The 18108-nt window shown below is 39.8% G+C and overlaps 1 protein-coding gene across 12 annotated transcripts in view; it reads left to right on the top strand.

The window, feature by feature from the left end:
- The window catches only part of NRCAM (neuronal cell adhesion molecule), a gene marked incomplete at its 5' end in the record, with an annotated part of 70533 nt that overhangs the window by 14728 nt on the left and 37697 nt on the right, over positions 1 to 18108 (top strand). For all 12 annotated transcript variants that reach the window (XM_081101809.1, XM_081101817.1, XM_081101808.1 and 9 more), the window contains 9 exons: positions 902 to 1072; positions 1574 to 1630; positions 3383 to 3494; positions 6439 to 6623; positions 8057 to 8188; positions 14636 to 14779; positions 16011 to 16122; positions 17474 to 17640; positions 17737 to 17884. In XM_081101809.1, the coding sequence (XP_080957935.1) occupies positions 902 to 1072; positions 1574 to 1630; positions 3383 to 3494; positions 6439 to 6623; positions 8057 to 8188; positions 14636 to 14779; positions 16011 to 16122; positions 17474 to 17640; positions 17737 to 17884 (1228 nt within the window). The remainder of the gene's footprint in view (positions 1 to 901; positions 1073 to 1573; positions 1631 to 3382; positions 3495 to 6438; positions 6624 to 8056; positions 8189 to 14635; positions 14780 to 16010; positions 16123 to 17473; positions 17641 to 17736; positions 17885 to 18108) is intronic.

Here is an 18108-nt window from a genome sequence, read left to right as displayed (position 1 = left end):
GGATGCATGTTAGCCAGCCCAGTGTAAATTCACGCCCACATCAGTGGTCTCACCTCCCTGCATCCTTCATCAACTTAGAAAAGCTTCCCTTCATGCCTGAAGCTAGACAGTTTCTCAACTGGACCTGAGAGGAAGTAAATGGTTAAACATGGAGCTGACAGGTGCTGATTTAATTAGGGAGCTCCTATGCAGGGCAAGGTGCAGCTTCAGTGCTACCTCGGTAGACATGCAGGCGGTACTCTGTCCCCCTGGAACTTGAATTCTGGCACGGGGAGACAGGCAGTAAGCCATGGATATGACAGATGCAATATGTTGTATGTTAGAAGGTGCTACGTAACTCAGAAAAGGAAAAGTAGAGGAGGTAAGGAAGGCTGGGTGAGGTGGGCTTCTGAGGGGCATGTCTGCAGTATTAAATAGTGTCATTATTGCACCCTATTGTTAATTGTCCTTTTGCTTGCCTGATTCTTCAGTTAGACAAGCTCAGACAGGGTAAGGATCCTGTTATGCCCGACACCTGCACAGGGCCTAGTTCACAGGTAGGTGCTCTCACAGTATTTGATGTCTGGCCATTTGTGAAGATGAAACTCAGGTTAATATCCTTATAAGCTTACTTAATGCATATTCTAAGGCATGTGTGTATATATGCATATTTAGGGATTAAATTAAATATTACGAAAAGTCACACAAACTCTTTTTTTTCTGGTTTACACTTGCTTAATAAAACACTTCACTGTACAACTCTAATCTCATCTCTGTCCTAATCCAGAGTAATTGGGGTCCACAGGTACAATTGGAGATTTGATAATACATAGAACTAGTGGTAGATACATTTGTCTTGCTAATTTGGAAAGTGGTCGCTTTAATGATAGAATGGTCTGGCTGTCTCTCTGCCTTTCCCCAGCCTTTCAAAGACTTCCACAGAGTGAGAGGGTTTCCCAGGGTCTGAATGGAGACCTTTATTTTTCCAATGTTCTCCCAGAGGATTCCCGCGAAGACTATATCTGTTACGCCAGATTTAACCACACTCAAACCATACAGCAGAAGCAACCTATTTCTGTGAAGGTGATTTTAGGTAAGTGTTTAGCTCCCTGAATCTGTCTTTCAATGATGTGTAAAACATATTAACCATTAAGTACTACTGACTTAAGTAAACAGATTCATTGATCAGGAAACTACCTGTGAATATAGTGACTAAAGTGCTGCCGTATGTATTATAAAGAGCATGCATATATACCCTAAATACTCTGCAATTTTTGCTATCATTAACGTTACTGTTTTCCTGATAGCTTTGTGAATTCACTTGAAGTTCTGCGCATTTGCATGTGATTTATGCCCCATGAGGCCTTCAGTGGGCAAACCTACAGCTTCAGTTATATGTTCACATAATGCTGGTTAGGGGTGACTGAGTAAATTAATGAGTTAGTCATGTACAATGTAAAGCACTGTTTTTAGTTCGTAGGGATGGCACTTGATCAGCATAGCTGGATGTGTTTGCTTTCATTGCCCAATATTTTTTCTTGCAATACCTTCTCCCCTACTTTTTACATTCTTCATAATATTCTGTTTATTTCAGTGGATGAATTGAATGACACTATAGCTGCTAATTTGAGTGACACTGAGGTTTATGGTGGTGAGTTATGGTGATTGTAACTGATAATCTCTCCTTCATTGTAGAATTTAGTTCACTAACTTCACCTCCATGGCTATTTAACCTTATTTCTTTATGAAATTCCTAGTTACCACTAGAATAACTGTATGTTTCTTGTGAAATTTAGCTATAAGCTTGCAAACATGCCACTAAAACATTTTCCATGTTGTATGTATAATAATGAAAATTATTATAGCTGTTTTCATGCAAAGAATCATTTCACATAATTTGGAAAAAATGTTCATGTGTGTTCAGAATTAGATTTTTCATTTTTTGTCTTGTTCATAAATTTTTCTCATGAACTAAATAATTGGCAAAGTGCATTAACCTGCTTGAATACTAACTCTTCACCGTCTTAGTAACCTTTAGCAACTAACAGTAAGTGGGTTTTGATTGCAAGTCATCACACTTCCCATCTGTTTCACATGACATTATGAATATCGTATAATTAGCAACAGTATTTCTCTTAATTTTGTTTAAAACCCAGTCATTATCTTCAGTAGAAGTAATTTTTTACAAAATAGAGCATTTAAACTTCATTCTTTCGAAAAGAAAAGAATTTGATTTCCTTAAGGGAAATGTGGATTTCAGGTACAGAATTGATCATTGAAAATTAGGAATTCTGGATATGGGGTCTTCTTAATTATCTAGAAGGCAGAATTTCTGCTGCATTATTTTTTTACCTTTGAGTATGAAGTAAAAAACATTAAGGTTCTATTAATCACCAGAATAGACATTCCACAGCTCCTGTTTTATTTTATTTTTAGTGTAATAAATTCCTGAAAGATATAGGCCTCAAAACCATTCCCAAAGTGATTTCAGAGGAGTAAGATTGCCTCTAACTTTAAAATCTTAGGAAAACTATAATTTTACAGTATTCAGTTTTTGTGAGCATCAAATAGTTAATGCATTAAAGTTTTGAAAACTGTAAAAGGCTACAGAATCAGAATATGGTTTGCTTTCTACATTAAGTTTTTCTCAGAGTTCACCAGAATATAAGACCACAGTTAGGCAATCTCCCCATGAGAAGGAAGGTGGCCTATATACATCTCCCAGAGATCTCTGATTTGAGCCCTCTTTATATTTTCATTGAGGAAACCAATTTCAATTTCTTTAACTCCATTATTAGTCTTAATTCGTGGCGAAACTTGCCAGACCTCTATTAGTAACTTTCTAATTTTGTTTTGTGTTGTTTTGTTTTCTATAAGCCTTGCAGTTTGAGGGCTTTGACATATTAGACATCTACCACAGATTTATCTCCATAATTAATCAATGGAATTGAGTGTAATGTTGTCCCTGGTGGAAACCAAAATAGCCCTTCCACAGTCATACCCTCAGAAAAATCTAACATCTTCTAGGAAGTAGACAGCTAATTTTGCTGTGAGCACTAATTTTACATGATGTTTAGTTTGAGAACATGACTTTCCTTTCTATGTCTGCATTGTGAAAATTTACCTGTACACAAAAAAATTCATTAAAAATATTACAAATTAAGAAAATATACGAAAGGAAACTAGTTCTTACTATTAGTGGTTATGCAACCAAAATTTTTCCTATTCCTGGGTGGCTAAGTGAGCACTGGCTATTTGTAAGGCAAAGAGTGTGCATGTATAGTTTAACAAATTTTACAATGTGAAATAGTTTTGAAAAGGGATTAGATTTTTAGGCAGTGAACTGTGTTTCTAGAAATACATATTAATAACTTTTAATGCATATTGATTTTCTCGTTTGCAGCTAAATCAAGTAGAGAGAGGCCACCAACATTTTTAACTCCACAAGGCAATGCAAGTAACAAAGAGGAATTAAGAGGGAATGTTCTTTCGTTAGAGTGCATTGCAGAAGGACTGTGAGTTAATACTTTGTGTCTTGGTGTACATTTCCTGTAAAAACAGAATCGATTGGTAGAGAAGTATTAATATCATAGGAAGAGTCACTGTCTTATATAATTCCATCAAGCATCAAGAAATATCTGAGAATTGTTTCCAAAATAGGCCATATAATCTCATATTATTAAAACATTTTTAATATAATAGTGTTCCTCATGAAATAAGTATCAGTTATCACCTTATGATTGCTACAGTTATAATTAGGGTGTATTATTTTGCTACTGTGTGTAACAAACCACCTCAAAACTTAATGGCTTAAAAACAATAGCTATTTATCATTAATCATTTTCTGCCGGTCTGCAGGGAGATTGTGCTAGAATGGGCCAATCCAGCTGATTTAGGTTGAGCCTGCTCATGTGTCTACTAGGTGGCTCAGCTACGGGTTCACAGTTCTGAGGGTGTAGTGCTGGCTGTCAGCTGCACAGCTGAGCTCTTGGCCTTGAATTTCTCACATCCCTCTAGCAGCCCAGCCCAGGCTAATTCTTCTAACAATAGAAGCACACACAGCCTTTTAGGGGCTAGCCTCGGAACTGGCACAGTGTTCCTTGCACTATTTCCTACTGTAAAGTCACAAGCCCAGCTTCTTTGCAAATGTCTCGTCAAAATCGATGTCACCCCTAGAACCTATGTGCCCTTGGCAGGAGTTGCAGGAAGGCCTCGCTCAGATATAAGAACAACTGTTACATTAGGTACACATTAGAGACAAACTTCTACCTAGTCCCTTCTGAGGCATGGCACAGAGCAAGTACCATTGATAGGGGCACATATGCTGAAAGCACTGAATAGACTCTCAGAAACATGTTGTGATCACATGTTCGATCTGTGCTGATAACTCAGCAGTCTCCTTCCCAGAACCAGCCTTGAGGGATGAATGGAGGCCTCTGCTGGCCGTGGCAGGAAAGCACACTACACACTACTTGGTTTCTCAAGTACCTGAAAGCTAGCAAAGCCCTCATTTAAAGATTCATTAAGTATATATCTTCCCCAGTAGAATAAAAAAACAAACACAAAAAACAAAACCCTTGCAATTTTCTTCACCATTGTGTTAAAAAGTGGTTTAATCTACCAACCTTCAACCTTTTGGGAGCAGACAGACCCGTTCTCACAATTTAGTGATTCTCCTTCCCACATGTGATATATTATATAAAAATCTAAAATATGGTTGGTATTTGGAAATTGCATCAAACTTCCAAAAAATTTTTTAAAGCTTGGAATGCTGTAAAACTAATATTGGAGCTCTATCACATAAATCAATAAACATGAGGCTCATAGAATAAAAATATTTCTAATTCTTAACACCTGCTCCGTGGAGTTGCAGGCCTCCAGAGCAGTTCATGACGTAGCAAAGCTGTGATCTCATTCTTCTACCCCTACTGCCCTCTCACCTCCAGATCATAGGAGATGCAGATTAATCTGACTGTAAGGAAACACCATAGTGTGCTATCCGATTCCACATGTGTATGGTAGCTTCAGCTTTTCAAAATGATTTCACATTTTTGCCTCTTTTTATATTCACATCATGCCTTATTTTAGAAACCGTTTCATCAAATATATGTGTGTGTTAAATTATTTTTATTTAACCAAATATATCAAAATCAATTTTTAAAATAATCAATTAATCCCACTTGCATTTCTAATGACAAATATTGTGATCTTCCAGAGGGCCTGGATCATTCTTTCTTCATCTTTATCTTCCCAACACACAACTCAATGCTTGGTCTCTAGTTCCGTGCCTAGTAAATGTTTGGGTCGAGTGGATTTTTATTTTACCCTCATGGAAAGCTTCTAAAGCCACTTGATCGAGTCAGGCATTATTATCCCCAGTAAGGCAGCTAAGGAAACTGAAGCCCAAAGAGGCCAAGGAGCCAAGGTCAGAGAACAATTTAGGAACAGGGCTGGCACTTGAAAGCAGATCTTTAACTCTAAGCCTGTGTTCTGGCTTTTCATCGGTCTTTATACTTCATAATTGAATAATAAACACCGTGAGAAATGGTGTAATACATGAGTTTAATCTCTTCTTGTCAACTGGTATAATATTTTAAAATCTCTATATATACAAAAGCCTAAGTGACCGTTACGACTGGCTGGTAGCTGTGATGTGACTGACCACCAGGGGGCAGGTGTTCAATGCAGGAGCTGCCCCCTGGTAGTCAGTGTGCTCCCATAGCCAACCTCCCTCAGCCAGCCAACTTCCCACGGTCCCTCCCCCCGGCCTCAGCACCGACCAGGACTGGATGAGATGGGCCCCAATCAGCCCTGATTGCCAGCCAGGCCGAGGGACCCCACCCATGCACGAATTCGTGCACCGGGCCTCTAGTAAATAATAAGGACATTAAAGAAAGAGCACCATCTCTCTAATTACTTCATTTACATTACCAGATAGCCTTCTTTGGAATAAAAAAGTTCTTCCATTTGATGTGGAAATGTGTGTAAAAAAAATTCCTGGGCACAATTATGTGTATCATCTCTTTCTCTGTGCATCTCTAACTCTAGCTGAAAAAAAAATCTAACTCAGTATCATTAATTTCACGGTAATTCTTTTGATTGGCATAGTACCTTCATGTAAAATTTTCCAAGAGTGCCTCATTGACGAGAACTTGGAAGAAAACATTTAGGTCCCGTCAGTAAAGTAACTTGTGCTGGCATACTCACCGCACCACTGCAGTCAAAGTTTATGGTGTGCCACAAAGTAGCTTAGTTCTGCTTATGTGAAAATGGTAGTTGATAGCCTTAAACATAAAGTTCTAAGCATTATTTATAAAAGTGTGATGCTAGTTAAAGTACCTATATATTTCTCATTCGCTTTATATAAAGCATTTATTATAAACTTGCATGAAAATTCACCCTCAAAAGCAGTTAGGTAACTTCTTTTTTTGTGTCATCATCCTTTATTTATCTTATCAGGCCTACCCCAATTATTTACTGGATAAAAGAAGATGGAACACTACCCATCAACCGGACATTTTATAGGAACTTTCAGAAAACTCTGCAGATCACTCAGGTTTCAGAAGCAGACTCGGGGAAGTACCAGTGTATAGCCAAAAATGCATTAGGAGTCATCCATCACACCATTTCTGTCACAGTGAAAGGTACATACCATTGTTTAAAATGTATTGCTCTTGCATTCATGCGAGGCCCTAAATCTTCAATTCGTATGCCTTCCATTATATTCTTCAATAATAATAAATGTAAATTTATATCAACATTCATGATACTGTGAATCTCTTCTCATTGCTGTTTATACTTATTGTGCATCTAAATAAGATTAAAAATAGCTTCCTCAAATCTTCCTTACAAAAGAATCCCAACTAATAAATGTAGAAAGAGTGAAGGAAATGGAAAATCACCATTAGAATCCCACCATTACAATTGCTACAGGCAGGAGCCAGTGATGAGTGCTAAAATTAGTGGATGAAACCTTAAGGAGAAGGAGGATATTTGTATAGCCTCAAGGTATTTATCCCGCCACAAAAGAAAGTAATTTACTGAGGCAGTTTTAATAGATGTCTTCACATTCTTTATACTCCTCCCTTAAGGAGATGGAGCTTATGTTCCCTCCCCTTGAATGTGGGCTGAACTTAGTGCCTCACTAAGTAAATAGAGTATGGAAAGCAGGAAAATACTAACTTTACAGTGGAGAAACCTGGCAAACGTCACCTTAACCAAGAGATCAAGATTAACGCAACCAGTAATATGTTGATATCACGTGCTCCCTGATATGATGTAATCAGAAGAGCCATCACCCAAAACCTCAGTCTAATCGTGAGAAAACAGACAAATCCAAGTGGAAAGGCGTTCTACAAAATAACTGATCAGTGTTCTTCAAAAGTCTAAACGTCATGAAAGACACCAAAGACCAAGCAATCCTCAGATTGGAGGAAACTAAAGAAGTATGACAAGTAAATGCGATGTGGTGTCCAGGGTCCTGGGACAGAAATAAGACGGTGGGAAAACGGGGGAAGTTCTAATAAAGTGTGTTGTTTAGTTAATGGCGCTGCACCAATGTTAATTTCTTGGTTTGATAACTGTACCGTGGTTATATAAGATACTAACATTAGAGAAGGCTGGGTGAAGGGCTTGTGGGAACACTATATATTAACCTTGCAACTTTTCACAATTGCAAAGTTTTAAAAATTGCTTCCTAATTTTATAATGACATATATTCTGTGAGGCTCCGCATTTAAATTCATATTTTTTCAGTCCTATCTGCACCTGTAAATTGCTCTAACCCTTGCATAAATCTGTGGCTTGTTTGATGTATGATTAATTAATGTAAAACAGATGATAATTATATCAAAAAGGTTTAGAAATAATACCTAGATATCAGTGAGTCTCTTTAAACATTCTTTTGAAAACCTGAAGTATTATTGGAAGCATCACTGATAAACCTACTCACTCTAAAAAATAAAACTAACAAATGTTTTGCAAAATGCTTTTTATTAAAATAGGTCATTATACTAAATTAGCTAGAATTCTTATTTGACTCACATTTTTGTGTGTTTTTTTTCTTTCCTCAATCAAGCGGCTCCATACTGGATCATGGCACCTCAAAATCTTGTGCTGTCCCCAGGAGAGGACGGGGCTCTGATCTGCAGAGCTAACGGCAACCCCAAACCCAGAATTAGCTGGTTGTCGAACGGAGTCCCAATAGAAAGTAAGTTTCCTTGACTAGCTCCCGTGGTGGTATATTTTCAGGGCATAGGTACATGTCAGCAGGGAACAAATAGTGATAAAATAATTTGGGTTAAGGAAGGAAGTCATGTATAAGGTAAACAGATTACCTTTATATTTTTATCTTTCTACCTTAGATATTTATTGTGATGGAGTATTTGTACTATAATGGCATGTGTTGATTGGGACTTGGGGATATTTCCTTTGTTGTTTGTTTGTTTGTTTGTTTACAAGCATCATAGGAAGAAGGGCAGGGTCAAAATTAAACTTCACGGAGAAGCTCAGTTTATCTTCTTTGCTCAGAATGTGAAGTGGTTTACAGAAACATCATAAGAGTCAGAGGAGGTGGGGTGGGAGGCTTGGGAATAGAGCCAGTGGCTGGAGGAATAAGAAACATAGCTGTCTTAATTTAAAGAGTTTTTAATACCTAAATATAGCCCAGAAGTCCCCAAGTTCTCAAGGCTTCAGGGGTCACTATTCCACTTAATAGCCAAAGAACACACCCTCTCACCCGGGCCAATGCAGGACACTCAGCCTTGACCAGTTTCCCTTCCCGGGGATAGCGGAGACCATCCTTGAGCAGTTCTCACACAGTCCTGGCTGCAGCTGTCACCTCTCCTGGCACTTTCCCTGGACCACTCCCCAAGTTTTTCTCAGCCAGCTGGTCCAGGCTGCCACTCTGCTGCCTTGAACAGACCCTCAAGTGTGGCCACAGGCCTTTCCTTCCATTAATTTCCTAAATCATAGCAAACACCAGTTTTATAAAACTTTGTTAAAGGCTTGAGGATAGAAGGGGATTGTAGCAAAGGAAAAGAAAACTGAAAACAAGTATTGCACCTCTCTGCCCCCCATCCTGAGCCATGGCATCCACAGAGAGCCCACCGAGACTCCCTTTTCTCAACCCCACCCACCACCACTGCCACCTGCCGGAGAATCTGGGAACATTTCCCCTTCTTGGAGTTCAGGCCTTCCCTTAGACCCAGACAGAGAGAAAAGCCTCAGGGAGCCAGGGAATGCTGCTTGGCAGCCAGAATGCGACACAAGAACAAGGGGAGATTAAATTACAAAGCTGATCTTTCTTCCTAATTCACTCAACATATTGTCATACCAAACCCAGGACAGGCAGTGTCTCTCAGGGAACCTTGTAACCCTGGTTGTATTAAGAGCTTTGAAATGCACTCATAGACATTCCTCTTTAAGTGAAACATTTGGGGGAAGGATCAACTATGGAAGGCCTTCTTAGGGTGGGGAGGTTGGCTCAGAGCAGTAGTCCCAGGAGATAAGATAGGGCCTTCTACTATAACCCCAAATTATCTGATTAAGTCCAGAGGAGAAAGAGGAAAAAAAAAAGCTGTCAAGTCAGGTTCCATATGAATTCATTTCTTCCATCTCAAAAGTATTTAAGTCCCCACTGGAAGGAAAACAGGAAGTTGAGTGAAGGTAGGATCAGAATTCCACATGCCTACAGGTCCAGGGTCCCTGACCTCTGCTGTGCCTCAGAGCAGTCACTCTGGTGGACAAGCAAGGAGAGAACCACCATGGCATGGCAGCAGACAAGGATTCTGGCCCACGAGGCTGCCCCATGGTGCCGGGAGCAGGTGCCGCATGTTTACACTGCAGTGATATAAAGCATCCCTACAAGGTGTCTTTCTCCACAGTTGGTGGCCAAACTAAACATGTATGGATTGCTATTTGAAATCTCATAACTAAAAGGCAAAGAGCTGAGACACCTGGTGGGGACCCTCATAGCTCTCTGCAGGATGATACTGCAGGCTCACGGCTGTTCTCTGCTCCCACCCTCAGCATCTGGACCATCTACTGAGTTCAAAGTCAGCCTACATGCCTCACCTCGGGTTGACGTACCCTGATACAACACAAGGAGTAAATGGGGAAGAAAACTGTCAAAAATTCATGGAATTTCAAGGAGCTTTGTGCTTCTCCACTCTGCTGGATGGTTGCCCTCTGAATTTAGAGGCTTCTAAGCAGAATTGCCTTTGAGGTTTGGGACTGTTCTGGAAACAGGGGCTTGGGACTTGTTTCTCATCTGCAGCTTGCTGAATGGTGCACCCCCACTGCTGCATCCAGCAATGATGGGTCCTGGGGAAAGGTTGGCAGAAAGGCAGCGGTAGGCAAGAGAGAGCGAAGTCTGCTGCAGCATACAGTGGCATACAATAGGCATGGTAGGCATTTATAACCTTCAAGAGGGCCTAGACTGGGCCTCATAAGTTTGCTGGGAGCACAAGCTGATTTGCTGACAACACCTTTCACCAAAGAGGCTGCAGAAACCTTGGGTAGATCAGCTGCCGAGGGTGAGGGGCAGGGGACAGCTGTGCCTCTGCAGCATTATCATGCAGGGAGCTGTGTAGCATCTCTGCCAGGTGCCTGGAGTCCCTACCAGGTGCCACACAGCAGAGGCACTCTCAGGGGACCATACTCCCAGATACACAGCCTCCCCATACCTGGCTTGTATTCAGTCATCCAAGGACATTGACACTCCTCCTCCCTCTGCAGGCTCTGGCTGCCAAGTGCACATAATTTCTGTGAAGGAGTAATAGGATCGGGGATAGAGGGGGATTTTGCTAGCAAAATAGTGTTATTGATTTGTGACTATGCATTTCAGACCTGGGACCTGTTTTACAAAACTGGAAGAATTAACTCAAAAACTGTCTGGAATCTAATCTCAATGTCTTCCAAAACTCTGTCCCCTGAGACTGGCCAGGTTACTTTAAACTTTTCTTGTAGCAAATAATAATAATAATAATTATTATTATTATTATTATTATTATTATTATAATTATTATTATTATTATTGACTGCATGATATGGACTTTTCCCCCAAATCACCTAAAATATTCTTTAAACAACCTACAGAAGTCAGGATAAAGAACACAGCTGCAGAGAACTTTAATTTTATCATGTGACCTGCAGTGTCTGGGAAGGTGTGGAAGTAGAATCCTTCCAGAAAGAAAATGTCCAAGGCCAGGGTCGTGGGCACCACAGTCCCTGTCCCTGTCCTGGGAGGCAGCAGGAAGCCTAACATTTGTCGGTCTGTAACCGTGTTCCATGTGAGTTGTGGTCAGCCTCAGATTCTCCCGCATGGAGCATATATAACATCACACCACCATTATGTCAAAAGGTTTCTTTTCTCTAAGACATGAGGAGGGCAAGGAATGAAGAGAGAGAGAGAATGCATAGATCTGCCACAATTACATATATTACTGACATTGCAGGGAGAGACTGAAAACCAGTAAGATATGATAAGCAGCCAAGGGAATGGAGGAAGGGACCAGGATATTCCCAAGATTCCACCAATCTTCTTCCTTTTCTCAAAAGTAAAATCCTTCTAGTGGATGAAATAAGCAACTGAAGAGGAAAATCCACCTCTCACCTAGAGACTTGGTCTACGTTATTCCCAAATGTTCAGATTTCTGGAGATGTTTATGAAGCAGACTAACCCAGAAAAGCTGAGCATTGATCTCATGGTAAACAAACCATTAAGTGCTCCAGGCTTGAGTGCATCTGATAGCTAGTTAACCTAGTTCACAAAGTTATTTTTAAAATAAAATTATGCAATAGACACAGTATTTTTAAAATAATGCTATACATGTAAGGTGGCACTCATTCTTCTTCTTCTCATTATCTAAACATTGGAAGCATTTATAATTCAGGCAGTCATTTCAGGAGAGTTAGATAAAAGAAAGTATTATTGGAAGCCTATCATCCCAGTTCAGAGCCTTACCTTTGGGGCTTTAAGTTCTATGCAGTGATTCTGTGCTCTTAGATTTCTTCCTCCAATGTTCATTATTAGCAAACGAAATTAATTGTTTCTAGAATCAATTATTATTCCTTTGGGTAACTTAGCTTTGCACTGGAGAGCTGCTCCCACCCAGTAGCCAGCCCAGAGTCCAAAGGCTTCATTCAGGTATCTCTGTACAGTTTCATTCTTTGTCCAAATACCAGCTGAGCCACGGACAGTTCCTGGGTTTGTGTGCATTTCATTGGTAAGTGCTTAAGGAAAACGTAGACCAAGCCCCATGGAGAGAGACCTGCTTGTTCTGTACCTAAAGGGTTTCTTTTATTCCTGAAAATCTTGCCAAACATATTCAAAGACTGCTCCACTTAACAGAAATAAGGCACGGACAGTTGGGTGCCTTTCATGTAAAGAATAACATCAAAAGGTGCAACTGGGCTGCATAAAACCTTTTTAGAACAGTTTATTTTATGATGTGACTAATGAGTCCCCACGGAGGAAGACTGTCCTGCTGGCTTTGTTCGCTGAGCTGGTCTTCCATGTTCATGGTGCTGTAACCTTTTTTACTGTGGTTAAAACACTCCACATGATTTAAAATTTCCCTTCTTAACCATTTTTAAGTATACGGTCCAGTAGTGTTAAATATATTCACATTATTGTGAAAGAGACGTCCAGAACTTTTCCATTTTGCAAAACTGGAACTCTATACCATTAAACAACACAGGGTGGTGTAACTTCTAAAAGCACAACATACTGAAGGACTTTGAGGAGCTCTTCTCACTGAGTCTGCCACCCATCCAGATAAAGAAGGCCCAGAGTCTCCGCGGGCCTCATCACTGTCAAATGCCCGTCACTCACTCCCGGCCCTCCACTCCGTGGCATGTCCACAGAGGTGCAGTCCGAATGGACATGTAGGGGCGCCGAGAGTCCCCTGAGGAATCCCGACAGTGAGTGCGCGAGTGCTGGGTCCAGATTTGTTATTCAGCTCTGCTCCAGCATGCCTTGCTGAGGCAGTGGATGGACATCATTGAGAGCATGTGAGTCAAAAGATCCTGAAGATACTAGACTTGGATGTGGAACAAGGAACACGGCTGCCCTGAGGTATACTGCATTCTCAGGGTACCTGGATGCCTGGTCACAGCTGTAGTTCACTTCCTACATCACTGTGACATTTCTGTTCTCTCCTGTAGTTTATTGATAAAACTTATACCTTGTTAAAGGAGTTCAAACTTGTTATTGTCTTCTGGTTAGAAGAACATGTTTCCTAAGGCAATTTTTAAAATATCAGACTCATAAACAGCAGATATGAGCTAAGAAGCTGACTCAAGTGTCTTGATACAACCTGATCACTAGTTGAACTAACTGGAGTATTTAAGATAATTTCACAAATTATCTATTGATTGTGATCTGAGTGTTGAACATCTACATACAAATCTGTATAATAGTAAAGTTGTGTGGTTTTAAGCCACTAAGTTTGTAATAATTTGTGATAGCAGTAGAAAACTAATGCAGAAAGTATGAGCACATTGAATATGTGTGATAAAACAAAGATTAATAAATATATTTTGGCTTACTTCTATTAAAGTGAATTAATCACAGATGAACCCAATATTTGAAATTTTAAAGCGATAAAGGAGTCTGAATGCAGTGATAATCATGTCTTAGATGCACATTCATTTCCTGTCATCAAAGGGAAAAATGGTGTGTAGACTGAAAGCCAAGTCTACTTAAGTGGCTCAAGTTGCAAGAGCAGTTGGAGAGAAAGGCGGCTGTGACTTGGTTTTGCTTTGGGTCAGCACGCTGAGGCAGATGCCTGTTAGCCCTCGCAGTGTCCGTTTAAAGCAACGGAAGGCCCCGCCTAGGCTTTAGCATTCACACGAAGGGATTTCGCTCAGGAATGCAGCACCTCCAAATTGTTGGGCATGCCCTGGACATAATTCTCACGTATTACATTACCCGACCAGTGTCATTCCACGTCAGTAAGGACCAATCCCGGTCTTAACATTTTTTTAAGTACTTGAGAGGTTTAGCTGAAAATACTACCTTTCAAAGAATTTTTACACAATGTGTTTCTATGCCAGGAATTTCCAAAACAGGAAAAGAAGTATCTTCACATTTGATTATTAGTTTTCTTTCTTTTCTTCCTTTCTTTCCTTCTTTCTTTCTTTCTTTCTTTCTTTCTTTCTTTCTTTCTTTCTTTCTTTCTTCCTTCCTTCCTTCCTTCCTTCCTTCCTTCCTTCCTTCCTTCCTTCCTTTCTTTCTTTCTATTTCAAAAAGAGGCTCTTAAAAGACAGATTTGGATGAGCTAGAGGGATCCTATATTGTTTTTGACTAGTTTTTGCTGTCCATGATTTCTTTGTGAACAAGGAAATATTTTCCTAAATTTGTATTGTAGTTTTCACCTAATTTGTGCTTTTCTGTTCCTGCATCTCTCAAAATAATGTTCAGTCAGTCCACTTAAAACTAAGTGAATATCCAGCATACACCCATGCTAAGTGATAACTAAGTTCTGAGGAAGGAAAATTGTGGCTTCTGCCTCAGTTCTTGGTCTTGTCCTTCGTACTGGATATACCTAGATCAGTCTGTATTTGTTCTGCTTACTGTAATGTAGACCTCAGCTTTACACCTTCTAAGCAAAGAGGAATAAATGTATACTTTTTTATTTTTACACCCAAACAGTTGCCCCTGATGACCCCAGCAGAAAAATAAATGGAGATACCATTATTTTTTCAAGTGTTCAAGAAAGATCCAGTGCCGTGTATCAGTGCAATGCCTCTAATGAATACGGATATTTGCTGGGAAATGCATTTGTAAATGTGCTGGGTAAGCTGTTCCATATTGAAGACATGGCAGGTTAAATTCAGGACTTCCGTTGTTTTCCAGTCATTTTTGCACAAATGCATTGAGCAGCTACCATGTGCAAGGCTGGGTTCTTGGAACCAACAGGGATAAAGAAAGATGAATACGATACAAACCTTGCTCTAAAGGGTATTACAGTCTACTCTTAATGTTCTTTCATAACATAGTGTTTGTCATGGGCTATTCTTCATTGTGCAAATAACCAAATGGTCAGGCTGCTCTGTTCACAGATGGTTAGACCAACGATCAAACCTCTCAATAGGAAAATGGCATTGAGTCGCCATTAGTAACAGAATGTCACTGCTGTTCCATCCTAGAAACAGACAACTTGAGTAACAGTTCTGATTTTTTTTAAATAAGTCATTAATCATAACAGTTGGCCTCTATCCAAGTCACAGGTGTGCATTTATTAATTCACAGTAATACATTTTTGAAAACTATGACATATTCAAACATATTCTGAAATGGTTGGTTATGTGAACATTGTTTTCCTTGTAATGGACGAAACTACCAAAATACCAAACTTGTTAAAAGTTTACGTGAGAATTGTTTTCATGGTGCCAGGGAATTATATTTCAAGTCTTGCTAAGTGTGGTGGGCTCCCTTTCACACAAAATTAGTTAGGAAGCCAACCGACACTTCATATTTCCCCTGTGTGCTTGGAATGGAGGTCAGTAAATCAAAGGAAGAGCTGAGCAGCTGAGATATTGGTGGATGTTTGGGAAGCAGCTTTGATCTCTGGTTCTGTTTTTTAATCATCAGCGCTATGCTCTTTCCTGCCGGCTCTGCTCCCACCCACCCACCTCCACTATAACTCAGGGGTTATGATGGGCCAGTCACTCAACAAAAATGTACTTAGTCATGATTTTTGTGCCAGACACTGTGCTAGTTCCTGGGGAAAACGAGCACATTCCCTACCTTCAAGGGACTCACAGTGGAGTAGAAGATATAGATAAATCAATCAATTATTAAAACCCTATGCCTGGTATATGTGGGGCATGAGGCAGAGGGAGAAGACTTATTTTTCTTCCTTGAGTGCCTGGTAGTGTTATGCCTGATGGAGAACATATGGGCAGAGGCATATTGGTTGTGCTTTTCCATAAACTCTAATGGCCTTAAAACAAAATGCAATAAAATAGATGGTGGCTCTGGATGTTTATTTTATATTTACTTTACCTTTTCTAAACGTTTCTAGCTGAGCCACCACGCATCCTTACACCTGAAAACACACTCTATCAGGTCATTGCAAACAGGCCCGCTCTACTAGACTGTGCCTTCTTTGGGTCTCCTCTACCTACCATTGAGTGGTAAGTATTGGCCCTATTTCTTTTTAATGATTCCATTTGCTGACACCTTCAAATTTCTCAATATGTTGGGTTTTAGTCAGAGAACATATAGGGGAAAGGCAGTGCAGAATCCATCATATTATTAATTATTAAATGTATGCACAAATATTTATTAACTACTTGTTCTGTACTAAATACTTTCACATGTATAATCTGTTTAACAGCAAGCATTGTCAACCACAGAGATATATGTAAATGTTTTTTATAAAATTTAAGGTTGTTGCATTTTACAGTGCCATGGACATTACCTGGGACTTCATGAATGGTGGCTAGAAGCGTTGGTTGGGGGACATTCCTTGAAAATCAAATATCATTTGGGGTGGGAAAGAGATTCTATAAGCTCAAAATCAGAATTTGTTATTGCTAGTGTTTACCTTTCTTACCTCCCCCACCTGAATTTCCTGACTTGGATCCAGCCCAGCTCTACTGTGTCCCTTTACCTCCCACTTTAGCCCTTCCTCTTCCCTATAACACTCCTGACACAAGTTCTGCTCATCACCTACCTTGCTTACTGTAGCACGAGCTAAAAGAAACAAGGCTAGCATAAGCACAGCTCAGAAAGAATGAGTGAAAGAAAATTGGAGCATTCATTTAGTCATCTGTGAGATGCCAGACATTGTGTTGGGCTCCTCCTGCTGATGTGAAATGAAAGCCAGGTGTAAGATTAAAGGATAATCTCACCATGTCCCCACTTCAACCACAGAGGCATGGATGCTTGTGCACACGATTTCCTAGTGAAGGGGGCAGGTTCATACTTAGTCCTGGTTGATTTAGCCTTTTCATCCACCCTTACTTTTGTCTGAGACGAGCCAGGAAGCTGAAAGGTACATATATATGCTTTATCTTTTTTCTACCCTGAATATTTTTCTAGTCATACTTTCAGAAGTACAAACCTTATAGTCTTGAAATCAAAATCTCTTTGGAATGAAGTTACAATACTTCACAATAGGAGGGAAATGTCAAAAAGAGCAGTGTTCATTGGGCCTATTTTATCACTTATTTAGAGATAGAGTCTATAGTAATGTGTTTATAAAAATTATAAATCTATCCTTTTGAAAATTACAATTTAAGTATCGTGTATTGTCACCCTAATTCTTCAAGCACCACTGATCATTGAATTCTCCAGTTTTACATCCTGTCTTTATATTGATCCCGCTGACGTGCAAGTTTGCAATATGCTGTGCAGATTCCAAACATCTCTGAACTTGAATCTATAACACGTATCATGATGTATTAACCTTGAATGTGGCATTTTATGTCTGAATTCAAATTGTGATGGGTTTTGCTTCTCATTGTGATTATTTCCATGAAGGTTCAAAGGAACTAAAGGTAGTGCTCTTCGCGAAGACACTTATGTTTTACATGAAAATGGAACTTTGGAAATTCCTGTGGCCCAAAAGGACAGCACAGGAACTTATACATGTGTTGCAAGGAATAAGTTAGGAATGGCAAAGAATGAAGTTCACTTAGAAATCAAAGGTGAGGCAGAGGTGACAAATTTTTTTTTCAAGAATTATGTGACTGTGAGCAAATTCCCCAGCTTGGGCAATCAGTAACAATAACTTTAAATTTTAGATCCAACAAGGATCATTAAACAGCCTGAATATGCAGTTGTGCAAAGAGGGAGCACAGTGTCCTTTGAATGCAAAGTGAAACATGATCATACCTTGATCCCTACTGTCATCTGGCTGAAGGACAACGGTGAGCTGCCCAGTGACGGAAGGTATTTGAAGATGATCACTTTCCTTTCTCTTGCTTCTGTCTTTAAGCTGCTGTTGACTAAAGGTTTATTGTATAATGACTTAACCATGATATTTAAAAGTTTCTGAAGTCTGCTTTGTCCAAAATAGATACACAGGTTCTTCCTGCTGTAAAATGTCTGTACCTAATCAGGTTATTGAAACAAGACCCTGAGAATGTTTGTCTGTCATTGTGTGTTGGTCTCCT

This window comes from Myotis nattereri (genome assembly GCF_964212035.1).
Source record: "Myotis nattereri genome assembly, chromosome: 11".
Classification (NCBI taxonomy): domain Eukaryota; kingdom Metazoa; phylum Chordata; class Mammalia; order Chiroptera; family Vespertilionidae; genus Myotis; species Myotis nattereri.
Note: the sequence above shows the minus strand (reverse complement) of the source record. Positions and strands in the feature narration are given on the sequence as shown.